Raw genomic sequence first — 20,027 nt, 5'->3', positions numbered from 1 at the left:
GCTGATCATACAAAAGGGATTGTATTAGAGGTAATCACATTACTTTGAATTATAATGGGGCATTGTCATGTAACATAATCAGTAGTGTGATGAAGCTTTGATCATTTCTCATGTTTGCTATGACTAGTTTCTTGTGAGATCCACACAACTGTAAGTCTAAACTACAGGGCTCTATCAGCTCAGGCTTGGACATCAAGTCGAATGTCATTTCAAAAGTCAATATTGAGTCACGTGTTGCCTGCGCAGTCCCCAATCTGTACTTGCTTCACCTCAAACAAACAACAACACAAACAAAATCATTCAATCTTATCTAGGCTACACCTGGATGGTATCATTTCACTCGATGCTTGAAAGATGAAAATCAAAACATATTGTCAGCAACACAATCATCCTCCTTAAATCAATCCTACAGCTACACTATATGATTAGAACCTCTTTGAAACTGATTTTCAAAGTGCTGTAGCCACTGTCTGTATAATATAGTACCAGCTACTTAATGTTTTAGTAACTACTTCTAATACAGTCAAATACCTGCAACCTGGGCACTTAACATACTGTAACTGTCTGTAATAAAGAATCCACACACTAAAACCCCAAACTGCTTGCACAACTTTAACATCACTGTAAGATTATTGCAATGCAGTGTCTGCAGGTCAGGACAAACTTTTTTTTTTTGCCTTTATCATAACCAGTATGTTACACAAACAATGATAGCAGCAAGCCAGGCCAGCCAGATGTCTGCCTGCCTGCTTAGCACATCTATTAGCTGTACTACAGAAAGCAATGACATGTGGCAATATTGTAGCAGCATGGCCATGGACATGTACTGGCTGCATGTGTGTTGTCTTTGCATATGTTTATTTACCTGTCTGGGAAGTAAATAGCGTCCACTATGACAGTCTGATGAAAACAGAAGCAGCCATATTTCATTTAAAGAACAAGGAGACTATATGGCTGATCTTATTTATGAAATACAAATCTCCTTTATTTCAAAAAGACCACATCTGACAAGAACGTATACTGCTCTACCTTAAAATATGAACAGTATCATTGCACAGATTTCACTGTTTTACAAGAGAGACATGCACTACCACCTACCAGACAAGACTGACATTTCCTGGATAAATAAACCATGTCCTGTTTAGCTGGTTTACCTGTTGGAATATTGGTGTGCAGCAGAGTGAAGAGATAGACGGACAAAAAAGGAAAGAGGAAGCAGCTCTGACCTCCTACTACATAAATGCATCAGATGGTGATGGTGGTCCCACCAGCTTCCAGCGAGACAAAAAAAATGCCACCTAAGGGCTGAAGCCCTGGTCTGATGCGCTCCCTGAATAAACCGGCCGAGGAGGAGGAGGAGGAGGGGATACAGGAGGAGGAGGAGGAGGAGGCCGGTATTCCAGAGATGTCATATACAGTTGCAAGCAGAAACAGCGTCCTGCTGTACGGGTGAACAGCCTGGCTGTAGAGGATATGAGCTGCAGGAGGAAGAGGAGAGAGCCGCCAGCATTTAGTCCTTTGTGCGTTGTGTCAGCAAGGATTAGCACCGTGGAGGAGGTGGAGAGGAGAGGAGAAGAGAGGAGAGGGAGGAGGAGGATGACCAGGGAGAGCGGCTGCCCGATGAGCGCTGCATTCAGGTTGACGTTCCCTCGCTTTCGCATAAAAACAGGCCAATGGGCTTTGCTCCGCACAGGACTCCTCTGATGCTATATTCCATCAGTAGAGGACGTGAGTGTCAGTCACACGTGTGTGAAGCCGACACACTGTGTTTACTGATCAATATGTACAAACACATGCGCATCAAGCTCTACATAAGGATGTACAGCCCTCTCTTTCATAGCCTGCGGGGACACCATTCGGTCTACTGCCAATGAGCAGACAAGCGGAGGACAGAGGGGAGGGGGGAGGGGCAATACATTTCAGGGGGGAGGGTCTGGGTGTTGTTATTTTTTGGAGGTGGGAGGGGGGTGTTGAGGGAAAAGGAAAGGGGTGGGGTTGGAGGAGATTTTGATGAATGGGCACCTGCCATGATTCTCATTTTCAATCGCAAACTGGTTTGTGCAACCGCTGCTGGTGAGCTGGCAATACCAACCCACAGTCTGCTCCAGGCTCACACAGAGAAGAGGGATGAGGGAGATTGTGCATGTGTTCCCCAATGCTTTCCTCGCCTTGAACAATACCCTTTAATGCAGTCACAGCTGTGGGAGACATTGACAATATGGTTCCAAAAAATAGCCGAAACGGCACGCTGCTGATGCTGGCACACACACATGAATGTACAGCTGGTATTGCCAGGATATGAATAGCCAATAAATGAGTGGGGGCTTAGGAAGCGGTTGAGACACAGTCTTATAATGAAGTTTATTACACCACTCTCCCATCTTGTAAACAAAGATGCTTCTGTCCATGTAATAGACTTGGTCCAGATCATATAAAAGAAAAGCATTCATTTAGACAGCTCCTCTTCCAATAGACACTGACACACACACACACACACACACACACACACACACACAAACACACACACACACACATGAACATAGCAGTCATCAGACTGGAAGGACTGTTGAAATATGGGCTTGTTACAGCCTGGGAAAAACACAAAGCTTAGATACTGGGATATAGCTGCAAGGAGTGTCTGATCAACCGGGCATTCTTGGAGGTAATCAAGCATAGTTTGAATCCACTAGTCCGTTATACAAGGCTGGAAGGAACAGCAAACATGTTTAGGACTTTAAAATCCTTCTTGAGCAAGCCATCCTTACTTCTCACACTAAAGCTTATACCATCTATGCATTGTGAATTCAGTCACTTACAGTATATATACCATTAATCTGTACAGAATTTAAGGTAACAGAATAATAAACATTTGAGGCAGAAATGCTTCTAAATCTGGACCTACCGCCTCTACTGTACCTATTCTTATTGGATCTTATCCTCCTACAAACCACTGTCATGAGCACCAAATATTCTCACAAACACTAGTGGAATTTCTTCAGTCTATTCCAAACTAAATGACTCTCAGTCTCTCACACTTTTAGGGGTGCATGATGCACTGCAGCTCAAACTCTCAACTCTATAAGTATCACAAGACTGGCTTGTGGCCAGAAGGCTGTTGGTCTGAATCCCCAGTCCAGCTGGGAAGATCCTGGTAGGGAATTAGCAAACAAGCCTCCCCTCTTCAACATGTGCCAACTAGATCTAGACCGATGAATCAGCCAATATCAGTTTGTTGCAGCTATATCAGTATCTGTGCCTTTGTAGACAGATACAAGAATCTGCAGTACAGAAATGCCAAAATGGGTGTCATGTAATTTAGAAACCATTATTCAGTTTTACTAACAAAAAGCACTAACAAGATGATTTTTACACTGTAAAATGTCCCGCTATTATATATTTTGACATTGTACATTTTCTGTAAATTCTATTAAGTAACTTATTATAAATAAACAGACAGGATGGAGATGGCTGTTTTTGGTAATACCTGACAAATCAAGGCGCTTCACATTCATCTAAAAATCCTGCAAATCCAGTATTGCCATAAAGCAGTCCTGCTCACTGATTTTCAGTATCATCCTTAATGGTATAATACAACCAAAGATAATAATGTGAAAAATTGCAATGCAAAATTTGACAGTATACATTTCTATCATCTCATGATATCATCATATTGCCCAACCTTCAGCAAAGCACAGTTCAGCGGCTCACCAGCAGGCTTAATATGGTATTCTGAATTGCTGAAAAATGCCCTCAAGGCAGTACAGAATACGAGCCAGTCAGTGTCATCCAGTATAGATATATAATGGTTGCTTACTGCAAGCCTTTATTCTGGACTGATTCTAATGCAACATTTCATTTTGTGTCATACGAGTGCTTCAGGTTGATGATCTTGAAACAGATTCAGAGGCTTTTCCCTCAAAGAAGAATTACATTCCGATGAACAATTGAATAGCACAAAATATCACATGTAAGGCCAGCGATAGCTTAGTTCAAATGCTGCTTTCTGCAACCTCAAACAAACAATACTGGTATCGGCCTGTGGCTACCCATACCGGTTACTGTACTGGGGTGACACCTTATGTCAAGCTCCATATTTGAATATCATGCCATCAGCCAAGAATGCCTTTTTCTTTTTGAGTTTCATTCTGATATTTTTTTGCAGAAAGTGGTTAATTAACACACTGGATACTGGAGGTGATGAGGAAACACTGCTAGCATTCCTTATTCAAACCAAAGGTGGCTATGATCCACGAGATGGCTTGTTAACTTTAGTTTAACTTAACATTAATGTACACCTACAGTTATGGTGTACATTAATTGTAGCAAAATTGGAACAACTCTAAAATATGTCCTACACACAGAGTCTAAAGAAATTATGTAGGAATTATTTATCCACAATAAAACAAGTTCCATTAAAATACTTGCACAAATGCATACCAAGAATTTATGTAAAAAGATCTATCAGAGGCCAAGAACTAAAAGGTAAACAGAAACAAAAAAAGGTCCCATTAAATGATCACAAGGCTAATTTTGCACAGGATACCTTTAAATTACCAATAAAGAGGTGGACACAGTCAGAAACCCTTTTCAAAAGTTATCCCAAGTATTAAAAGTGTCTTACCTTGAGAATTTCCACACATTTTCCCCAATTTCATCTCAATTGCTATCAACTGATCACATATGGCTAGACTGGCTAACTAGGCATTTCTGTGATGTAAGCCAGCAAACATTTCGAACTAGATTATTGTGATGTATATTAGTGGAGACAAGACAAAGAAACAAGAGTGACTGAAACTTTGCTACCAAGTAGGTGTGGCTGCAAGCAATTGGGACTATAGTATGTCCAGTTTTGTAGCAGCTGCAACTGGGCTTTTGCTTCATCACTACCAAATGTCCAGAAAAATGACAGGTGTTAAGGGTCAGGTCTCCTGTAACAGCTACACTCTTAGTACAGCATAATGGCATAGTCCTAACATATGTCAGTTCAGCCAAACACTAGTAAAGCAACTGTAATTCTTTTACAGTTCTCCTATTTTGTTTTTTTGTCTTTTTGAACTTAGGTGACAGCGACTGTTCCTGCCATCCAGCACAATGCACAGCACAGACTGACAACTTGACCAATGCCGACAGGTACAGTAAAACAACCATGACACCCAACCGGTCAGCTAGACAAAGTTAGTTTACTGGCTAGTCAAGTGAAAATGACAGTTACGAAGGTAACTATGGTTCTGTGAATCCCTGAATGACTGCCAGTGGCAGTAAACAAAGTGGATATGTCTCCTCGCACTCTGCGCAGGTCAAGCTCTTGTATAGACAGTCACATGTGTGGCTGTAGGCTACGTGCGTGTCCCAGCTATAAATACCACGTGGTAGCCTGCATCCGGCCTCTCAGGGTCTTCTCGTTCCAAAAGGTTCCAAGAGACTGGCAGTCATCCAGAAATTTAGAGAACCACAGTTACCTTTGTAACTTCCATTCTGTTTCATTCCTTCCTGACTGCCAGTGGCAGTAAACAAAGTGGATGACTCATACCAGTAGTGTTGAAGAACAATACCCACCTACTGGTCAACTGTAGAAACCAATGGCAGAATAGCAGATGCTAGCATGGACCCAGAGGCCACATTAAGGCGACAGAACCTCAAGAATGTGCAAGGCATTGTCCAAGATGCCACTACACACATCTCCGATAGTGATACCCCCCTCATTACCACCCAGGATGTGACCACACCCCTGGTAGAATGACAGATAACGTCTGAAGGGGAAGCTTTACCTGCTAATTCATTAACCTGTTTGATTGTCTCAACAATCCAGTGGGGAGCCTTTGTTTAGACAGAGCCTGTCCCTTGTTATTTCCTCTGTAGCAGACAAACAGCTGCTCTAAGCGCTGAAAACTCTACATTGCCTCAATGTACAGCCACAATGCTGGACACAGCAAATTGGCCCTCTCCTCCAGCTTGGATCTAAACAGAGGAGGATGGTACACCAGCTTGGATCTAAACAGGGGAGGACGGTACACCTCCAGTTCTACGGTCTGATTAATATTGCTGGGGGATAAAACCTTTGGTAGGAAAGTGCGTCTATCCCAAGCGGGGAGCTGGTCTCCACCAAGGAAAATCAAAGAAGACGATGAGTTGTGTACTCTGAGGCAAATAGATCTACATGGGCTTCCCCATACCGATCCCAAATCATCTGCACTACCTGTGGGTACAACCTCCATTCCCCAGGGGGCAGCCCCTGGCGTGAGAGGTAATCTGCCACAGAGTTCGCTCTGCCTGGGAGATGCATCATCTTCAGGGAGGCCAACTGAGGATGAGCCCAGGTCCACAATCTCTAGGCTTCTCTCAAGGCCTCCAGTTACCTAGTTCCCCCTTGATGGTTGATATGAAACACCGCTGAGGTGTTGTCTGTTGGAATGAGCACATGGTTGCCCTTAAGAAAGGGCAAGAAGTGCCTAAGCGACAAGTAGACAGTCCAGAGTTCTAGGACACTGATGTGCAGCCCTCCCCACTGAGGGCTCCAAACTCCCTTGACAGACCTCTTTTACCATACAGGAGTCCATTGAAAGAACAGGTTGCCCACAAGGTGAGTAGCTGGTGCGTCATCCAGTCCAACCTTAGCCAGGATTGCACGCAGTGTCGCTCACAATGGAAAGGGTCCCTCCCCCAGCTCGGTACTCCCAGAGCTACTGAGGGAAGTCTCTGAGCCATCCTTAGCCTCTACACTTGCAGACTAAGGCTGCATTCACACCAATTCAGGCAGTGCGGCGAAAACGCCAGTCATCCCATTCATTTGAATGGGGGTAGTGCGGCTCGGCTGCGGCCGTTTTGGCTGCTGCAGCGCCACACCAGACTGTGGCCAGAAAGTTGAGCAAGAGTCAACCAAATGCTTTAAGCTGCTCTATTTCAGCTAGTAAAGCCTCCATCTCCTGGCGAGAGGGACTTTTTACGTTCTGGGCTACTGCACTCTTCAAGCAGCCACTTCTTCTCTAGAGCCAGAGCTTCTATGAGTGAGCCCTGACAGAGGGTGGAAGATCATCTCCAAACAGGAGGACTTCCACCTGACACAGCCTCTCCTCTCTCACTTAGAGTGGCAAAATGCTGCAGTTAATGCTTGGGTCAGACAGGGCTATCTTAAGGTGACCCACACCCACACACTTGGGGCACAACTCATGGCGATCCTCAACCTGAAGTTGAGCTCCACAAGATGCACCCGCAAGCATTGTTTAAATCCAAACAGGGTCAGGATAGGAAATCTGAGCGAGAACTGTGACTGCGCCACAGGATGTGAATCAGAACCTCTAGCAGACTTATATCACAACCACAACTAGACAAAAAAGAGGCTAGCCAGTCAGGCTAGTCCAGCCTGCTGTTTGCCTGTTCACCTGAACTGCACACGTAGCCAGGTAATCCAAGCGAGAACTGCAGCACAGAACACGACTGGATCCTCCAGCAACATCTCAGCAACTAGCTAAAGACCAACTGTAGACTCCAAGCTAGCTGCCTGTCTTTTAAGTAACTTACCAAGCTAAGCTAGGAAGACCAGACGAGAGCTGTGGACAAACCACTGCACGTGAATGGAACATCCACAAGAGACAAGACATTTAGTGTAGCTAGTGAGTGAGCCACCACAACACAAGGACACTCGAAAACCTCCAGAGAGGAAAGAGGGAGAAGTAGGATTGCTTGACAATACAAGATCATACAGGCCAGAGGTAGACTACCACATGGTATTTATAGCTGGAACGGACAGGTAGCCTACACATCACACATGTGACTTTGCTATTTAAGATCTTGACCTGCGCTGAGCCTGAGGAGACATATCCACTTTATTTACTGCCACTGGCAGTCAGGAAGGAATGAGACAGAACTCCAAGTACTGCCTGCTCTCTTATGTGGAGACTATGGGGATGTGTGTTTGTCCAAACCATTCGGTTCAGGATGTTTGGTTCGGTACTTGACTTTCCTCAGTTCGGTATGCTCCATGACCCAAATAATTACTGTCAAAATAGTTCAATAATCTACTTACTCCAATGTGTGGAACAAGTTCAAGTTTATGTAAAGTTCTCACATAATGTTTTGGCAGCGCACCACTAATACATCCATGTAACATGTTCATGGATGTATTTGAGCCGGCTTAGCCAAGTTAGCCTGGTTACCCTGTAGTGTCGTTGCCATCAGAATGACAAACGAGGCCCATAACACTGACCAAGTGCGACACTAGTGCACTATTATTAAAGGCCCCATGAAATGAAAAATACATTTTCCCTGTTTTAATCCTGAGTCCCTGTGTTAACTGTTCATTTATCTCATTATATGTAAAAAAAAAAAAAAAAAAAAAAAATCAGAATCAGAGTATTTTTACATCAAAATCCCTGTCTTTTCTCTCCCTGTAAAACTCAAGGGTGTTTACAAAAGCTCATCCAATCAAATCTGACTTTGGGCAAGCAGCTAACCACACTGGTCATATAAAACCACGCTTCACTGTTTATGGGCCGAAGTAGCGAACAAAGCAATATGGAGAGAGATAGGACGAGATGCGCATTTGGATATTAGTGGGCAAAAACTTTGCACACAAGCACTTTGTCTTTTGGTGCCTGCTCATCTCTATGTATGGTTTAATGCTGCTGTGTGTGGCTATCAGGTGATGCTGGACTAGTTGTTGCTTTGAGTGTGGATAGATTTTCAGTTTGTTCACATTAATTCCTGTAATGTCTATTGATTACACTCTGGTGATTGACAAGTATAGCTATCATTGAAAGCTTACTGTTGGATGAGGCCACCAATTTAAATAATACATATAAAATGATTAAATAGCCTACTTGAGGCTTCAGTTTAGGGCTGCTACTATTATTTTCTTCATCAACTAATCTGCCAGCCTAGATTAATTGATTAATCATTAGGTCAAAGAAATGTCAAAAAAATGTAAAAATGGCCCGCCCATAAATGTCCAGCCAGTTACTTTCCTCTGGCGCAGGGACTGGCCACCTGGAATATGAGAACCGCTTCAATCCGGTGCGTTACTAATAGGCACGTCAAACTGTGGAGAAGAGCTGCTCGATATTTTGAGAATAAGCAAAAAATTTCAATTTAAAATTGTATTTCCCAAATTACATTTGTTTTAAAATATATTATCTTAATTTCATATATGAAATGGCCCAAAATGATCCCTTTAAACGTATGACTGCCTAACACAATTAAAACAGGGCATGAAATGATTCCATCCCACAATTTTTTAAACAAATACGTGTTAATCACTGTAACGTGATCAATATGAGATGTTTCCACTACACATGATTATGATGGGATATGCAGTTTCGGGTCAGGCGCGGATCTGGTGTTGATGGGTCGGGTCAGGTTGTGTTACTAATTGGCCATATGTGCGGGTGGAGGGGCGTGTGCGGTGTTTCACGTCGCCCGGGCGGGGCGGGGCGGGGCTTGAAAATCAGACCCGTGCAGGACTCTGGTTGGCAGTGCAGCGATAGTCTATTTTGGGATTTTAAACTGTTATGCTCAATCGGAAAGTGGCCCATATTCTACACATTAACCTGCTCTGTCATTGTGTAAACGCTATAAATACAGTTTGTAAGTAAATATTGTGTAAGTTGTGTGGTCACCCGGTTTCACCAGCCTACCATCTGTTTAACTTGTGATCATCAGTGTGATACTGCAACGAGATTCAGTGTTTCCTCTCAAGCAAGCGATTTAAAAAGACTGAATTCAGGAAAATAAGTGAAGAAATGTGAATGTTTCTTGTTAGCGACACCATTTAATTTACACAATGCAAGACAAAAAGGAGCAGACGCATATATAGTGTGTAAACATTCAGTGTAAGATCATTTAAGACTTTTCGGAGGACACCTACATGTTCTGTTCGTGTTTTCAACAGCTGCCGTCGTAACCACGACAACGACGACTCGTTCAGCTGATAGTCACCGGTTAACACGGTCACCGGTTAAACCGAAACAGGCAGTTTACTGAACACGTTTCATCCTTACATAAAAGTCAGGAGCTGCTTCTTGATCGCATGCAAATGTATCATTAGCCAACAATATGCCACACCACACAACGACTATCGGGTTAACATACATTTGTCAAAACCGTGAACATAATTCAATGTGGCTCAATAGAGGGTTTGTGGGATTGTGCGTATGACTAGCTTGTCAAACGTTAGCTAGCTAACTCATGTTTGGCCATCCTTTATTGGTATAAAAAACAACTTATTTCATTGTGTAGCTACTTACCGGCTCTCTGTCAAGAATGTTTACTTTGTGGTAAAATATAACTCCATGTCGCTGTCCCCCACCAACGCTGACATGGTTTGTTTTAGAACAAATAAGTATTTAGTGCACTGGAGGGTTTTGCAGCACACAGCCATGACAACACGCCCATGCATTGCGTCACTACTAATGCTGCCTTCATGTGCTCCTCGTAATGAACACAACACAGCCGGATTTTAAACTGGGTTTAGTTTCAAATCACCAGCCACAGAAAAGAAAATCTTTCAAGGTTAAAGTGCCATTGCTTTGCATCGTTTTTTAATTGAATTGAATAAACAGTATTATAGAGGTAAATGGAAGTAAATGTTTGTTGCATATGTATTTTCAAATGCAAAACAAACACAAAACGAGAACACTGGAAATACAGTCTGAATGAAAACAATTACCAAGAAGTGCACATTTGCTATCCCTTCATTCTTCTCCTCCCCGCTGATTGCTGAGTGAATCATGTAAATGCACACTCACTGCATTCATAGTAAGCACAAGACAGAAATAAATAACACAAGCCTATAATTACTTCTACATTAAAAATAAAACTGGAAAATATGTTAACAAAAGTTCACATTCTGCAGCAGAATCAGAAGGGAACTATGCATTACCAGTCTCTTTGAGCACTTTGGCCTTTTTGAAATACAAGACTTCACTGTGGATTACTAAAAGATAACCACTGCCAACAACAACCACTGTATATTAATCCCAAAACAACTGCTAAACAGACCAGACTCTATGGGAATATACAGGGTATAACATGAATAACTCAATAGGAATACTAGTGTATAACCTGTGATTAAGTAGCAATGTGCAAATGTGAAAAACAACAGTCTACACAAATAAATTAAAATACATTTCAAAACTGTTTAACCTGTTTAGTACAGTGTCCTTTAAACACAACACAAAAACATGTTGCAATTCCACAAAACTTCACATGTAGTTTGGTATTTTGGCTGGCTCATGCTTCAGGCCTGGTATGTGTCCTCTCTTTTCACAACATGTTAAATGAACTCCATATATCTATCTTCTTAAATACAGACAAAGGGTATTATTTAAATTTTAAATAGCTATTCACAATATTTACAAGATAGGAGTGGCAGTTTCCAATTTATCCGCCCTACATGTCTTTAGGCTATGCGTGGAAACCCAGAACACCCACACAGACAACCCGCACAGCTGCAGTGAGAAGGCTGACAGTTATTATGATGAAGCTCGGGGGGAGATTCTCAATAAGATTCAATTAATATGTTAAGTCTAGATATAGTCAAATACTAACCTGAGTGAAAAGGCAAAGGTGAAAATATTTTCTCAAAGTATATGACACAGCAAAAATTGCATGCAAAGCAATAAAAAACTATCAAATCTAAATTAGATCAAAATACATACTGTAAAATCAGTTTTATAGCTTCTCTGCTCTCATTCCAAAACAGTACATACAGTATGTAAAAGGACAGTAAAAAAGGTTGAGAAATATGAACTTATGAAAGTTGTGCTACAGCCTTACAGTTGTGATATGTTGCCTAATCAAATGAGCAGTATCAATGAAGATTTTGACCTTTAAATACACAGGACAAAGAAATAATTAAACATTACACCTACAGGTTAGACAAATATTTCTGACCCTAACAGCAGTTAGTAGGTTTCTGTACATATTGTCTTAATGGTTGTTTAATAGCGCCCCCTGCTGACTAGTACACTGTTACACAAACCCAGTTCTTTTATTTGGCCGGTTGGTTTTAAGTTTACACATGTCAAATTGAGGAATTGTGACTTTCATTGAAAATAATAAAAATGCTAAGAAAGGAAGTAAACAAGTAACCTTTTTAATTGAAAAAAGGACTGTGAAAAATGCAGGTGGCATATGTGATGTGTAGTGTTCCTCTGGTGTCTCATGACAGTTTCTTTGTAGACTGTATATTGTCTCTGCTGCAAGAGACAGTGTCACTCAGAGCACAGACACAAAGGAAATAACAACAAAGACACTTCTGTCACTAACAACAGTGTGACAGAAGTAGTGTGTAGATCGCTGTTGGTCATCTTTGTAGCTATATCTCTACCAATACAAGGGAACTGTCTATATAAAGGAATATGCTGATCTGTAGTTGTGGTCATTGAAACCTGCAGTTTGCAGTTTGATGACTGTGAGACAAGGACCTACATTCCTGAAACAACAATATTTCAATTATTTTCTTATTCATAGAGTCCACTCTGTAATTCACAGATTAAAGATATCAGGATATATAGTGCACAGGTTTGAACATTTTTTTACCATGTAAATCAAACAGTTGACCAATGTTCATCAGTGTCTGATTAAACCAATACTTAACATCAAACTGCTATCCTGTATGTTATGTTGTATTATCATATTTGTTAAGTTCCAAAGAAATGTGAAATTCTTCAGCTATGATCCACAATGACGACATGGCACATAAGCGTCAGTGAGTTTTATTATAATCCAATGAAATACTGTTTGGCTCTCCAAAAAAAAAAAGAAGAAAAAATCACAATGAACAAATGAACAGGAAGTACCATACAGAATGCAATGTTTAGAATAATGGTTTATTGATTTTTATGGTATCAGTGTTGTGTCGTGTCTTGAGAATCTACAAATATGGCAACTGTAGGTTTATTGTCTGTCCGTGCGATGAAAACGTAGCCTATGTCTACAAAATGACTCCAACATTTCTTACTTTAATCGACACATGATAGCGGACTTAATACTGAAAAAATTACATCTGATTATGTCTTCTAATAATCTCTTCAACATATAAATTAGACAATAAATTAAAGCCAGTGAAAGCCCTCAGAAAGCTTCGTACAAAGAGGTACATAAACTAGTCTGTATTAAAACAACAAAATTTGAAATATCAAAGCTAAAGAATCACAGTAACGGCAAGCTGCCAGGAGGCGCCAGGATGATCCCGAACACATAGAAAAGTCCCATGAGGAGGTTGAGCTTGGCGGTCTTCTGAGGGATCTTGGCGTAGTATCGGCTGCGGAACTGCTTCTCCAAGGGGAAGGCCATGGGCAGCGTGAGCAGAGGCAGCGCCATGCTGATAGTGTAACGCGTGGCGAGGATGCAGAAGAGCACGTAGGGGACGAAGAGCATGAGGTTGTAGAGGACGTAGGAGAGCGTGGGGCCTATGAGGATGGCCAAGGTGACAATGCCCGCCTGCTTGTCAGAGTCCATGTCTCTGGTGTTGTTGCTGTGGAGGATGGCCTCTGTGTTGAGGGCCAGCGGGACGGCGTATACCAGCGGCAGCACTGACAAGTAGCCAACCTGCACCGCGTGGGCAAACATGACTGCCAGAGGGCCGAAGGTGATAAGGATTACCACGTCTCCCAGGGCCACGTACTTTAGACCGATGCCTGGGGGGAGAAAAGTAAACAGCAGCCACATTTAGCAGTTGTCAACGCAGTGCCATCAAATCCTGCGTGTGCACAAGTTCACATTTCAGCCAAATAATGCAGCATCTGTTTTCACTGTTTTCATACTCTCTGGTTCCAAAACTTTGAATGATTACTATAAATATGGTATTCAGGGTTCTGATTGATCCCATTAATAATTAAAAGATGTACTCGAGCATTTTATAGTTATATGCCCAGAAAGAGACTCGTGAGACACATTTTAAAAAAAGAATGGTCAAAATCAATGCAGCAGAGACTGAGATATGCTGACTTGTTTTGGTATGATGTGTAAAACGCCCTTTTTTATTTTTTTGAATATGAATTAACAATGACAGCCTTGCAAATAGTGCAGGTCATTATTCTTGCTCAACTGTCTTGCACATGAAGTCCTAAAAAATGTTTTAGTCAATCTGGATTTTTTTCAAAGGGGAAAAAAATAGTGTCTGTGGAGTTCCCCTAAAGTAATACTTTACTTTTTTTTTTTTTTTTTTTTTTTTAAAGGCGCAGCATGTAGAATTTAGTGGTATCTAGCGGATAACAGTAACAGACTTGGCAGAAATGGAATATAATATTCATAAGTATGTTTTAATTAGTGTATAATCACCTGAAAATAAGAATCTTAGAATGAGCCCTTTATAGCTACATAAGGAGTGGGTCCTCTTCCATGGAGCCCGCCATGTCGCACCACCATGTTTCTACAGTAGCCCAGAAGGGACAAACCAAACACAGACTCTAGAGAGGACCTTTCACATTTTCCGTGAGTTTCACAGCCACGTAGGTTCCCCTACACACTTGGAAGGGGAGGGTGAAGGGTATTCAGATTGTTACAATCTGCAACCTCACCACTAGATGCCACTGAATCCTACACGCTGCACCTTTACATCTACATTAGGGAAATACTATATTTTTAAGATGAAACATCAAAACAACTTTAGCTTGAATCGCAAAGTTGGGCTGCAAAAGAAAAGAACATCCCGTCATAAAAAGAGCTCCAAAAATCTCCCTGTTCTTCCTAAATGAAATTCTGGTGAAAGGTGTGTTCTGTACATTTCTTCACCCACAGGGAGAGATGCATTGACACTGTAGCCCCTTTCAGACATGCACTTCACCTCATGAAGAAATGTAACACATTAGTGTCATGTCTGAAAAACATGCAGACTGTCTCTCAGGGCTAGTTCACCCAAATTACAAAAAACAACCAGCTGTAGCTCAGTTGATAGAGGGTCTGTCTTTAAACATAAGGTTGATCCTGACAAAAGATTTTGTGAAATGTGATGTCAAAACTTTTTATCATTTACTATCTAGCCATGCAGACAGTTAGTTTTATGTGTGCAGGTTTGTAGATATCCTTCTCTGCTACCAAAGACACACCGCTGTTGAGTGTTTCACATGTATCTTTTTAGTTCTTTGAGCAGCATTAACACACCACCGCTGTATTGGGGTGGAGGCAGACGTTTCATAAGTAAATATCTCAAAACCACATAAAATCCAAACTATCTGCATGAATAGATAACACCAGACAAAATATTTTTGGAGGTGAAAACTGTTCTTACCAGAGTTTGATTTTTTTGCCCTTTATTTGGTAATAAAACACAACAGACAGACCATGAATGTGATGTGTATATTTTCCTGGCATTTTTCCAGTCACTAACCTTTATCTGGTACCTGGAGCCACTATGATGCAATGTTGCCAAGTGCAGCTTAAAAACAAGACGTCTCTGTGTGTGTGTGTGTGTGTGTGTGTGTGTGTGTGTGTGTGTGTGTGTGTTCTTCATGTGGAGGCAGGAGTCCAAGAGATTCAAGTTAATATTTCACTCACCTCCTGTGTATAAAAAAGAGCTGGAGAGTCCCCCGAAGTAAATAAGGGCTAGGTGCTCCAGTCGAAGTGTAGACAGGAAGTAGAGCAGAGTGGCACACAAGCACCCTAAAGAATATAACAACGCTCCAAACATAACAACATCCTGCGGTGCCAAGATCTCGTCTACAAGAGTCCTATCATCACTCTTCTTGTGGTCAATCCCTTTTGAGAAGTCATAGTAAGTATTTACAAGGTTGCCTGCCCCATGCACCACGAGGACAGCCACCGCACACACCATCAGGATGACTAAGTCCACAGATCCCTCCAGTTTGTACGCCAAAGCACTGCCGAGGGCCACCGGCGTGAGTGAGGCGCTGAAGCTCCACGGCCTCAGCGCAAGCACATAGGCCGCGCACTTGTGCCTCACATCCGAGGCGACGCGGGCCATCCTCGACATGTGGTTGGTGCCTGGAGGGTGATTTTGCACCAAGTTATTCAAACCAGTCTGCCATTGTTGGCCAATATGACCATTTGATCCAGCCAGTACAAATGTTTCCGCCCTGCTATGTTTCTGCTCTTTGGCCATGCCTTTGCCAGGGTCTACAGTACCAGCAATGATCCTGAATGCCAGAGTCAGGTGTTCCTGCGGCAGTAAAAACATACCAGTGAAATGTCAAGACAAACAAAGCATACATTCACACCACAGCGTTGACACACACTGTACTATATCACTGATAAAAACCACAGCTCAGAAGCAAAACTTCAATACTTTGAACAGTAATCAAGATGGCATCAACTGCAGGCTTGTTTACAGAAATATGTGTCTAAATCTGGATGCTGGGGGTCCGACATGTTTGTCCCTACACAGTGTAGACACGTCTACAGTTAACAGTTCTGCAAAACTGTAGGAGCACTTGAGACGGTCTAACACAGTGTCTACACAGAAAGCAGAGCAGCAGCAGCAGCATCGAGTGCTCTGTCTGTGTGTGTTTGGCCAGTAAAAATATGCTTTTTTTCATCTACCAGTCCTCTTGGCAGGTGAGTCAAAATGTTAATTTCAGGGTTAGTCATGTAGCATTGTGGTCAAAATTAACACAATACATTAATATTGTTCTTAAATCTTTTAAGAAAATGTTTTACAGGGTAGAATTTGTGTCTAAGCTTAAAGGACATCTCCTGAAACTGTGCCTCATTTATTTTGGCATTGTTACTATAATAAAAGACTGGCAAGAGGTTTACTGATGTCATTTTTAAGGCTGATTTTGTATAAACATGTACTGTTTGAGTTTTTAAGTCACAACAGAAAGAATGGGAAAAAATCTTAAAATTATCTTAGCTAAGTTTCAGTTTTTTTAAACTTCTTCAAGTGTAAATTTGCTAATAAAAACATCTTCTCAGCATTTCATAAAGAATGTGAGCAGTACTTATACACCATTTAAATCCTGCACGCATAAGAACACTGTAACATTGTAAATGAGTGTATTGTTATAATGTTTTTAACTATTCTGTTGTTTTATTTTATGTATTTTTTTATTGAAAAAATGTAGGGTGAATTAGTGTAATGTGGGACACCTAAGCTCAAATGCATCTATCTCTTCTTCTAAACATGCCAATGAACAGGACGGCTGTCAAATTAAACCTGGGGTGTCATGTAATTGAAATCACATGACTTACATGTGATGCATTAAAGCAATGTTGCCAATTGTTATCAGATTGTGTTTAGGATACATTTATGCATCAAAAAACACTATAAAATGGTGAAAACACATGCTTCTTTTTTCCGTCAATTTTTTCTATTGTCCCACTTTGGAAAATGTGGTTTGAAATGTGACAGCATGATTCTACTAATGTGGGACAGTCATATATGTTGTTGAACTGGTTAAAATATGCATTAAATGTGCAATACCAATAGTTATTCCGGGGTCTTGCAATGCCTCAATTATGTTATTTTAGGTAGATCGCAACTTATAGTATTACCAATATTAATACAAAATATAAGACATTATACTTTTTGTAACAGCAAAAACATAGTAATTACTGAAACTGAAATGACTTAAGTCTTGAGTGTTACTGACCAGAGAAGTTTTTATTATATGAATTCATTCAGACCTTTCAGTGAGTGTCCCGGATTTCAGCCCGAACTGTCCCACATTAAGGAAAGGCACAATTTGGCACAAGGGACACTTTTATATTTGCCACTTCTTCTCTGTGTAAGACATGAGTAGAAAACACCTTGGAGGTTTCAGAATGGTGATGTGTGCGGATATAATGTATTGGCTTCATGTTAAAGTATACTGCTGAAGCGCCAATTGCAAAAAATTGTCCCACATTACTCTAATTCACCTTCAAGAGATAAACTGTCTGAACGCTGTGCAGCGGCAGCACAATAGCAGCCAGAAACTCTGAATTCAAAGTAAAGTGGGTGTTTTGGTCTCGCAGTTGACTACTGAGATTATGGGATTAAATGTGGCTGGCTACCACCGAGCTAACCCTGTGTGCCGGGACAGAGAGGAGGAAATGTCCGACTGCAGCTCTCACCTCTTATGTCTTCACCGTCCGACACAAACTGCGCTTCTTAAAAACATACTTCTGGGCCCGCTGAGGCTGCTGAGACGACAGGCAATTGGATATCTTACGTGTCAACTTCGAGGGTACTTGACTGGTTGGCAACTATAAAGCCTGCTGCACCCGACGGGCGCCATTTCCTCCGCCGAACGTGCAACGTCGTAAAGAGGCGGAAGGAAAACGCGCCTCATACAAATGGTTCCGACGTCTTTTTAATCCCGCAAATAATATGTTCATAGCAAAGTTCTGTTCATAGCAAAGTATTACATATTAAACCTAAATGAATTAAAGTGGTTACTCAAAAGATTACCTCAAACAAACAAACAAGAAGAGCTTGGTATAATTTAATTTGATCAAAAGTAAATAATAAACTCTGTCTTCTTATCATTAAACACCCCCTCCTGCTTGGAACAATAATGTGTGTGTGTGTGTGTGTGTGTGTGTGTGTGTGTGTGTGAGAGAGAGAGAGAGAGAGAGAGAGAGAGAGAGAGAGAGAGAGAGAGAGAGAGAGACAGAGAGAGAGAGAGAGAGAGAGAGAGAGAGAGCGCGTGTGTGTGTGCGTGTGTGTGTATTTATATAAATTACATTGTTAAAATCTCCTCCTTCTCCCTCATTGAAAATTCCAGAATCTATAAATATGCAAATATTTTTATTTCAGAAGTTTTACTGCTGGACACAAGATGTCTCCTACTTCACTGTAAAGTCCATTCTCAGTGTTTGTGCACTGGAGTTTCCACATCACACTTATGTAAACTGAATATTGGACCATGATTGGCTTCCAAACCAGTTGTGATGTCACAAATCATGGCCCAATGCAATGAGCAGAGAGAAACTTTCCACTTTCAGCAGATGAATGTGAAAACAGCCTTCTAGTGTCACTCTGCACATACATTATTCTGCACAGTGAAGCTCAAACATCCAACAAGGAGAAAACAATATTTTTGAGTGGAGGGGAACTTTAAGTATCAAATATATAAGGTGATAATCTTTTCACAAACTGAGGCAGTGGAAAATGTATTAGTCTCCACCCAGTTGCATAAAACAATGGATTAAATTCCAGGAGAGGGAAGAGAGGGAAGTAATTAAAGTTTATTTCTTTAGCACCTCTCTAGATCAAAAAATGGCAAATAAAAATGAACGGAAAGTTGTAACTGTTATTACAAATACAATACACAACAAAGGAATTATTGATTGATAACATTACAATAGGATAACAGATGTAATAAATCAAATATAAGAAGTCAAATAAAATACAGATGAACCCAAGAAAAGTCCAAGTTCAAGGAGGCATGATGATGTGTAATGTGACAGTGATGAAGTAGGTGACTCAGTTGAACCAAACAGCCTGGAAAAGCAAAAACTCTGCTCATATCTGATGAGGAGAAGCACACAGGACACACAGTAGAGTGGAAGAGCAGGCCGCACCTCAGGGTAAAACCAAATAGCTTCCTTTGGCAGAGATCTGGGCTCAATAAACAGCCAAGCTATGGAACAGAAAAGCCCGAGTTAGGCTCAAAGCTGAACCATAACACAGCAGATATAGTGTGATTAAACAGTGATAATAAAAGTAATTCTTATATACAGCAATTGTGGGGATTTTAATTAAATCAAACTCATTGAATGTACCTGGGAGCTTCTAAATTGTACCCCTTTTTGACCACCACAGGTTCAAATTACAAATGTGTCATTTGTCATTGTCCTACTTCCATCCATCCATTTAGCCAAAAAAGACAAGACAACAAATGCATGTTGTTTGTACACCCCATCACCACTCATGGACCCCTGTGTCACTTCGACAACTGGCAGTGCTTCAAACTTAATCCTGCAAGCAACCTGTATTCTCACTGTGGCCCAGCTATGTTCATGCAGTAGACATTTTTCAGACATTTTAACTTGTCATACCAGGAAAAGCACAGGTGTAATTGACATCATGAATCACAGCTATATTCCATTTATGTGTGCAGGTTTCAGGGCCCTGCTTTAGTGCATGC

At 41.3% G+C, this 20,027-nt stretch overlaps 2 protein-coding genes and 1 long non-coding RNA gene across 4 annotated transcripts in view; all 3 read right to left on the bottom strand.

Annotated features, from left to right (window-relative positions):
• mib2 (MIB E3 ubiquitin protein ligase 2) overlaps nt 1-10,396 on the bottom strand; it is a 52,466-nt gene extending 42,070 nt beyond the window's left edge. The window contains exon 1 of one of the 2 annotated variants that reach the window (XM_044351203.1): nt 10,239-10,396. The gene's annotated coding sequence lies outside the window, so the exon portion shown is untranslated. Of the gene's footprint in view, nt 1-1,154; nt 1,222-10,238 lie in introns of those variants that run through there. The other variant, XM_044351204.1, reaches the window with a different exon arrangement.
• A 2,409-nt stretch (nt 10,397-12,805) lies between these two features.
• ubiad1 (UbiA prenyltransferase domain containing 1) lies at nt 12,806-18,210 on the bottom strand. The gene is made up of 3 exons (XM_044352589.1): nt 18,010-18,210; nt 15,493-16,114; nt 12,806-13,634 (listed from the first exon to the last, which is right to left on the bottom strand). Exons 2-3 carry the CDS (start codon nt 16,055-16,057, stop codon nt 13,147-13,149), a joined length of 1,053 nt encoding a protein of 350 aa, XP_044208524.1. The 5' UTR covers nt 16,058-16,114; nt 18,010-18,210; the 3' UTR covers nt 12,806-13,146.
• Nucleotides 18,211-19,085: 875 nt separating this feature from the next.
• Nucleotides 19,086-20,027, bottom strand: LOC122981990. The gene is made up of 2 exons (XR_006403368.1): nt 19,939-20,027; nt 19,086-19,520 (listed from the first exon to the last, which is right to left on the bottom strand). It is a non-coding gene; the product is annotated as an uncharacterized LOC122981990 (long non-coding RNA).

This window comes from Thunnus albacares, chromosome 5 (assembly GCF_914725855.1).
Source record: "Thunnus albacares chromosome 5, fThuAlb1.1, whole genome shotgun sequence".
NCBI classification, from domain to species: Eukaryota; Metazoa; Chordata; class Actinopteri; order Scombriformes; family Scombridae; genus Thunnus; species Thunnus albacares.
Note: the sequence above shows the minus strand (reverse complement) of the source record. Positions and strands in the feature narration are given on the sequence as shown.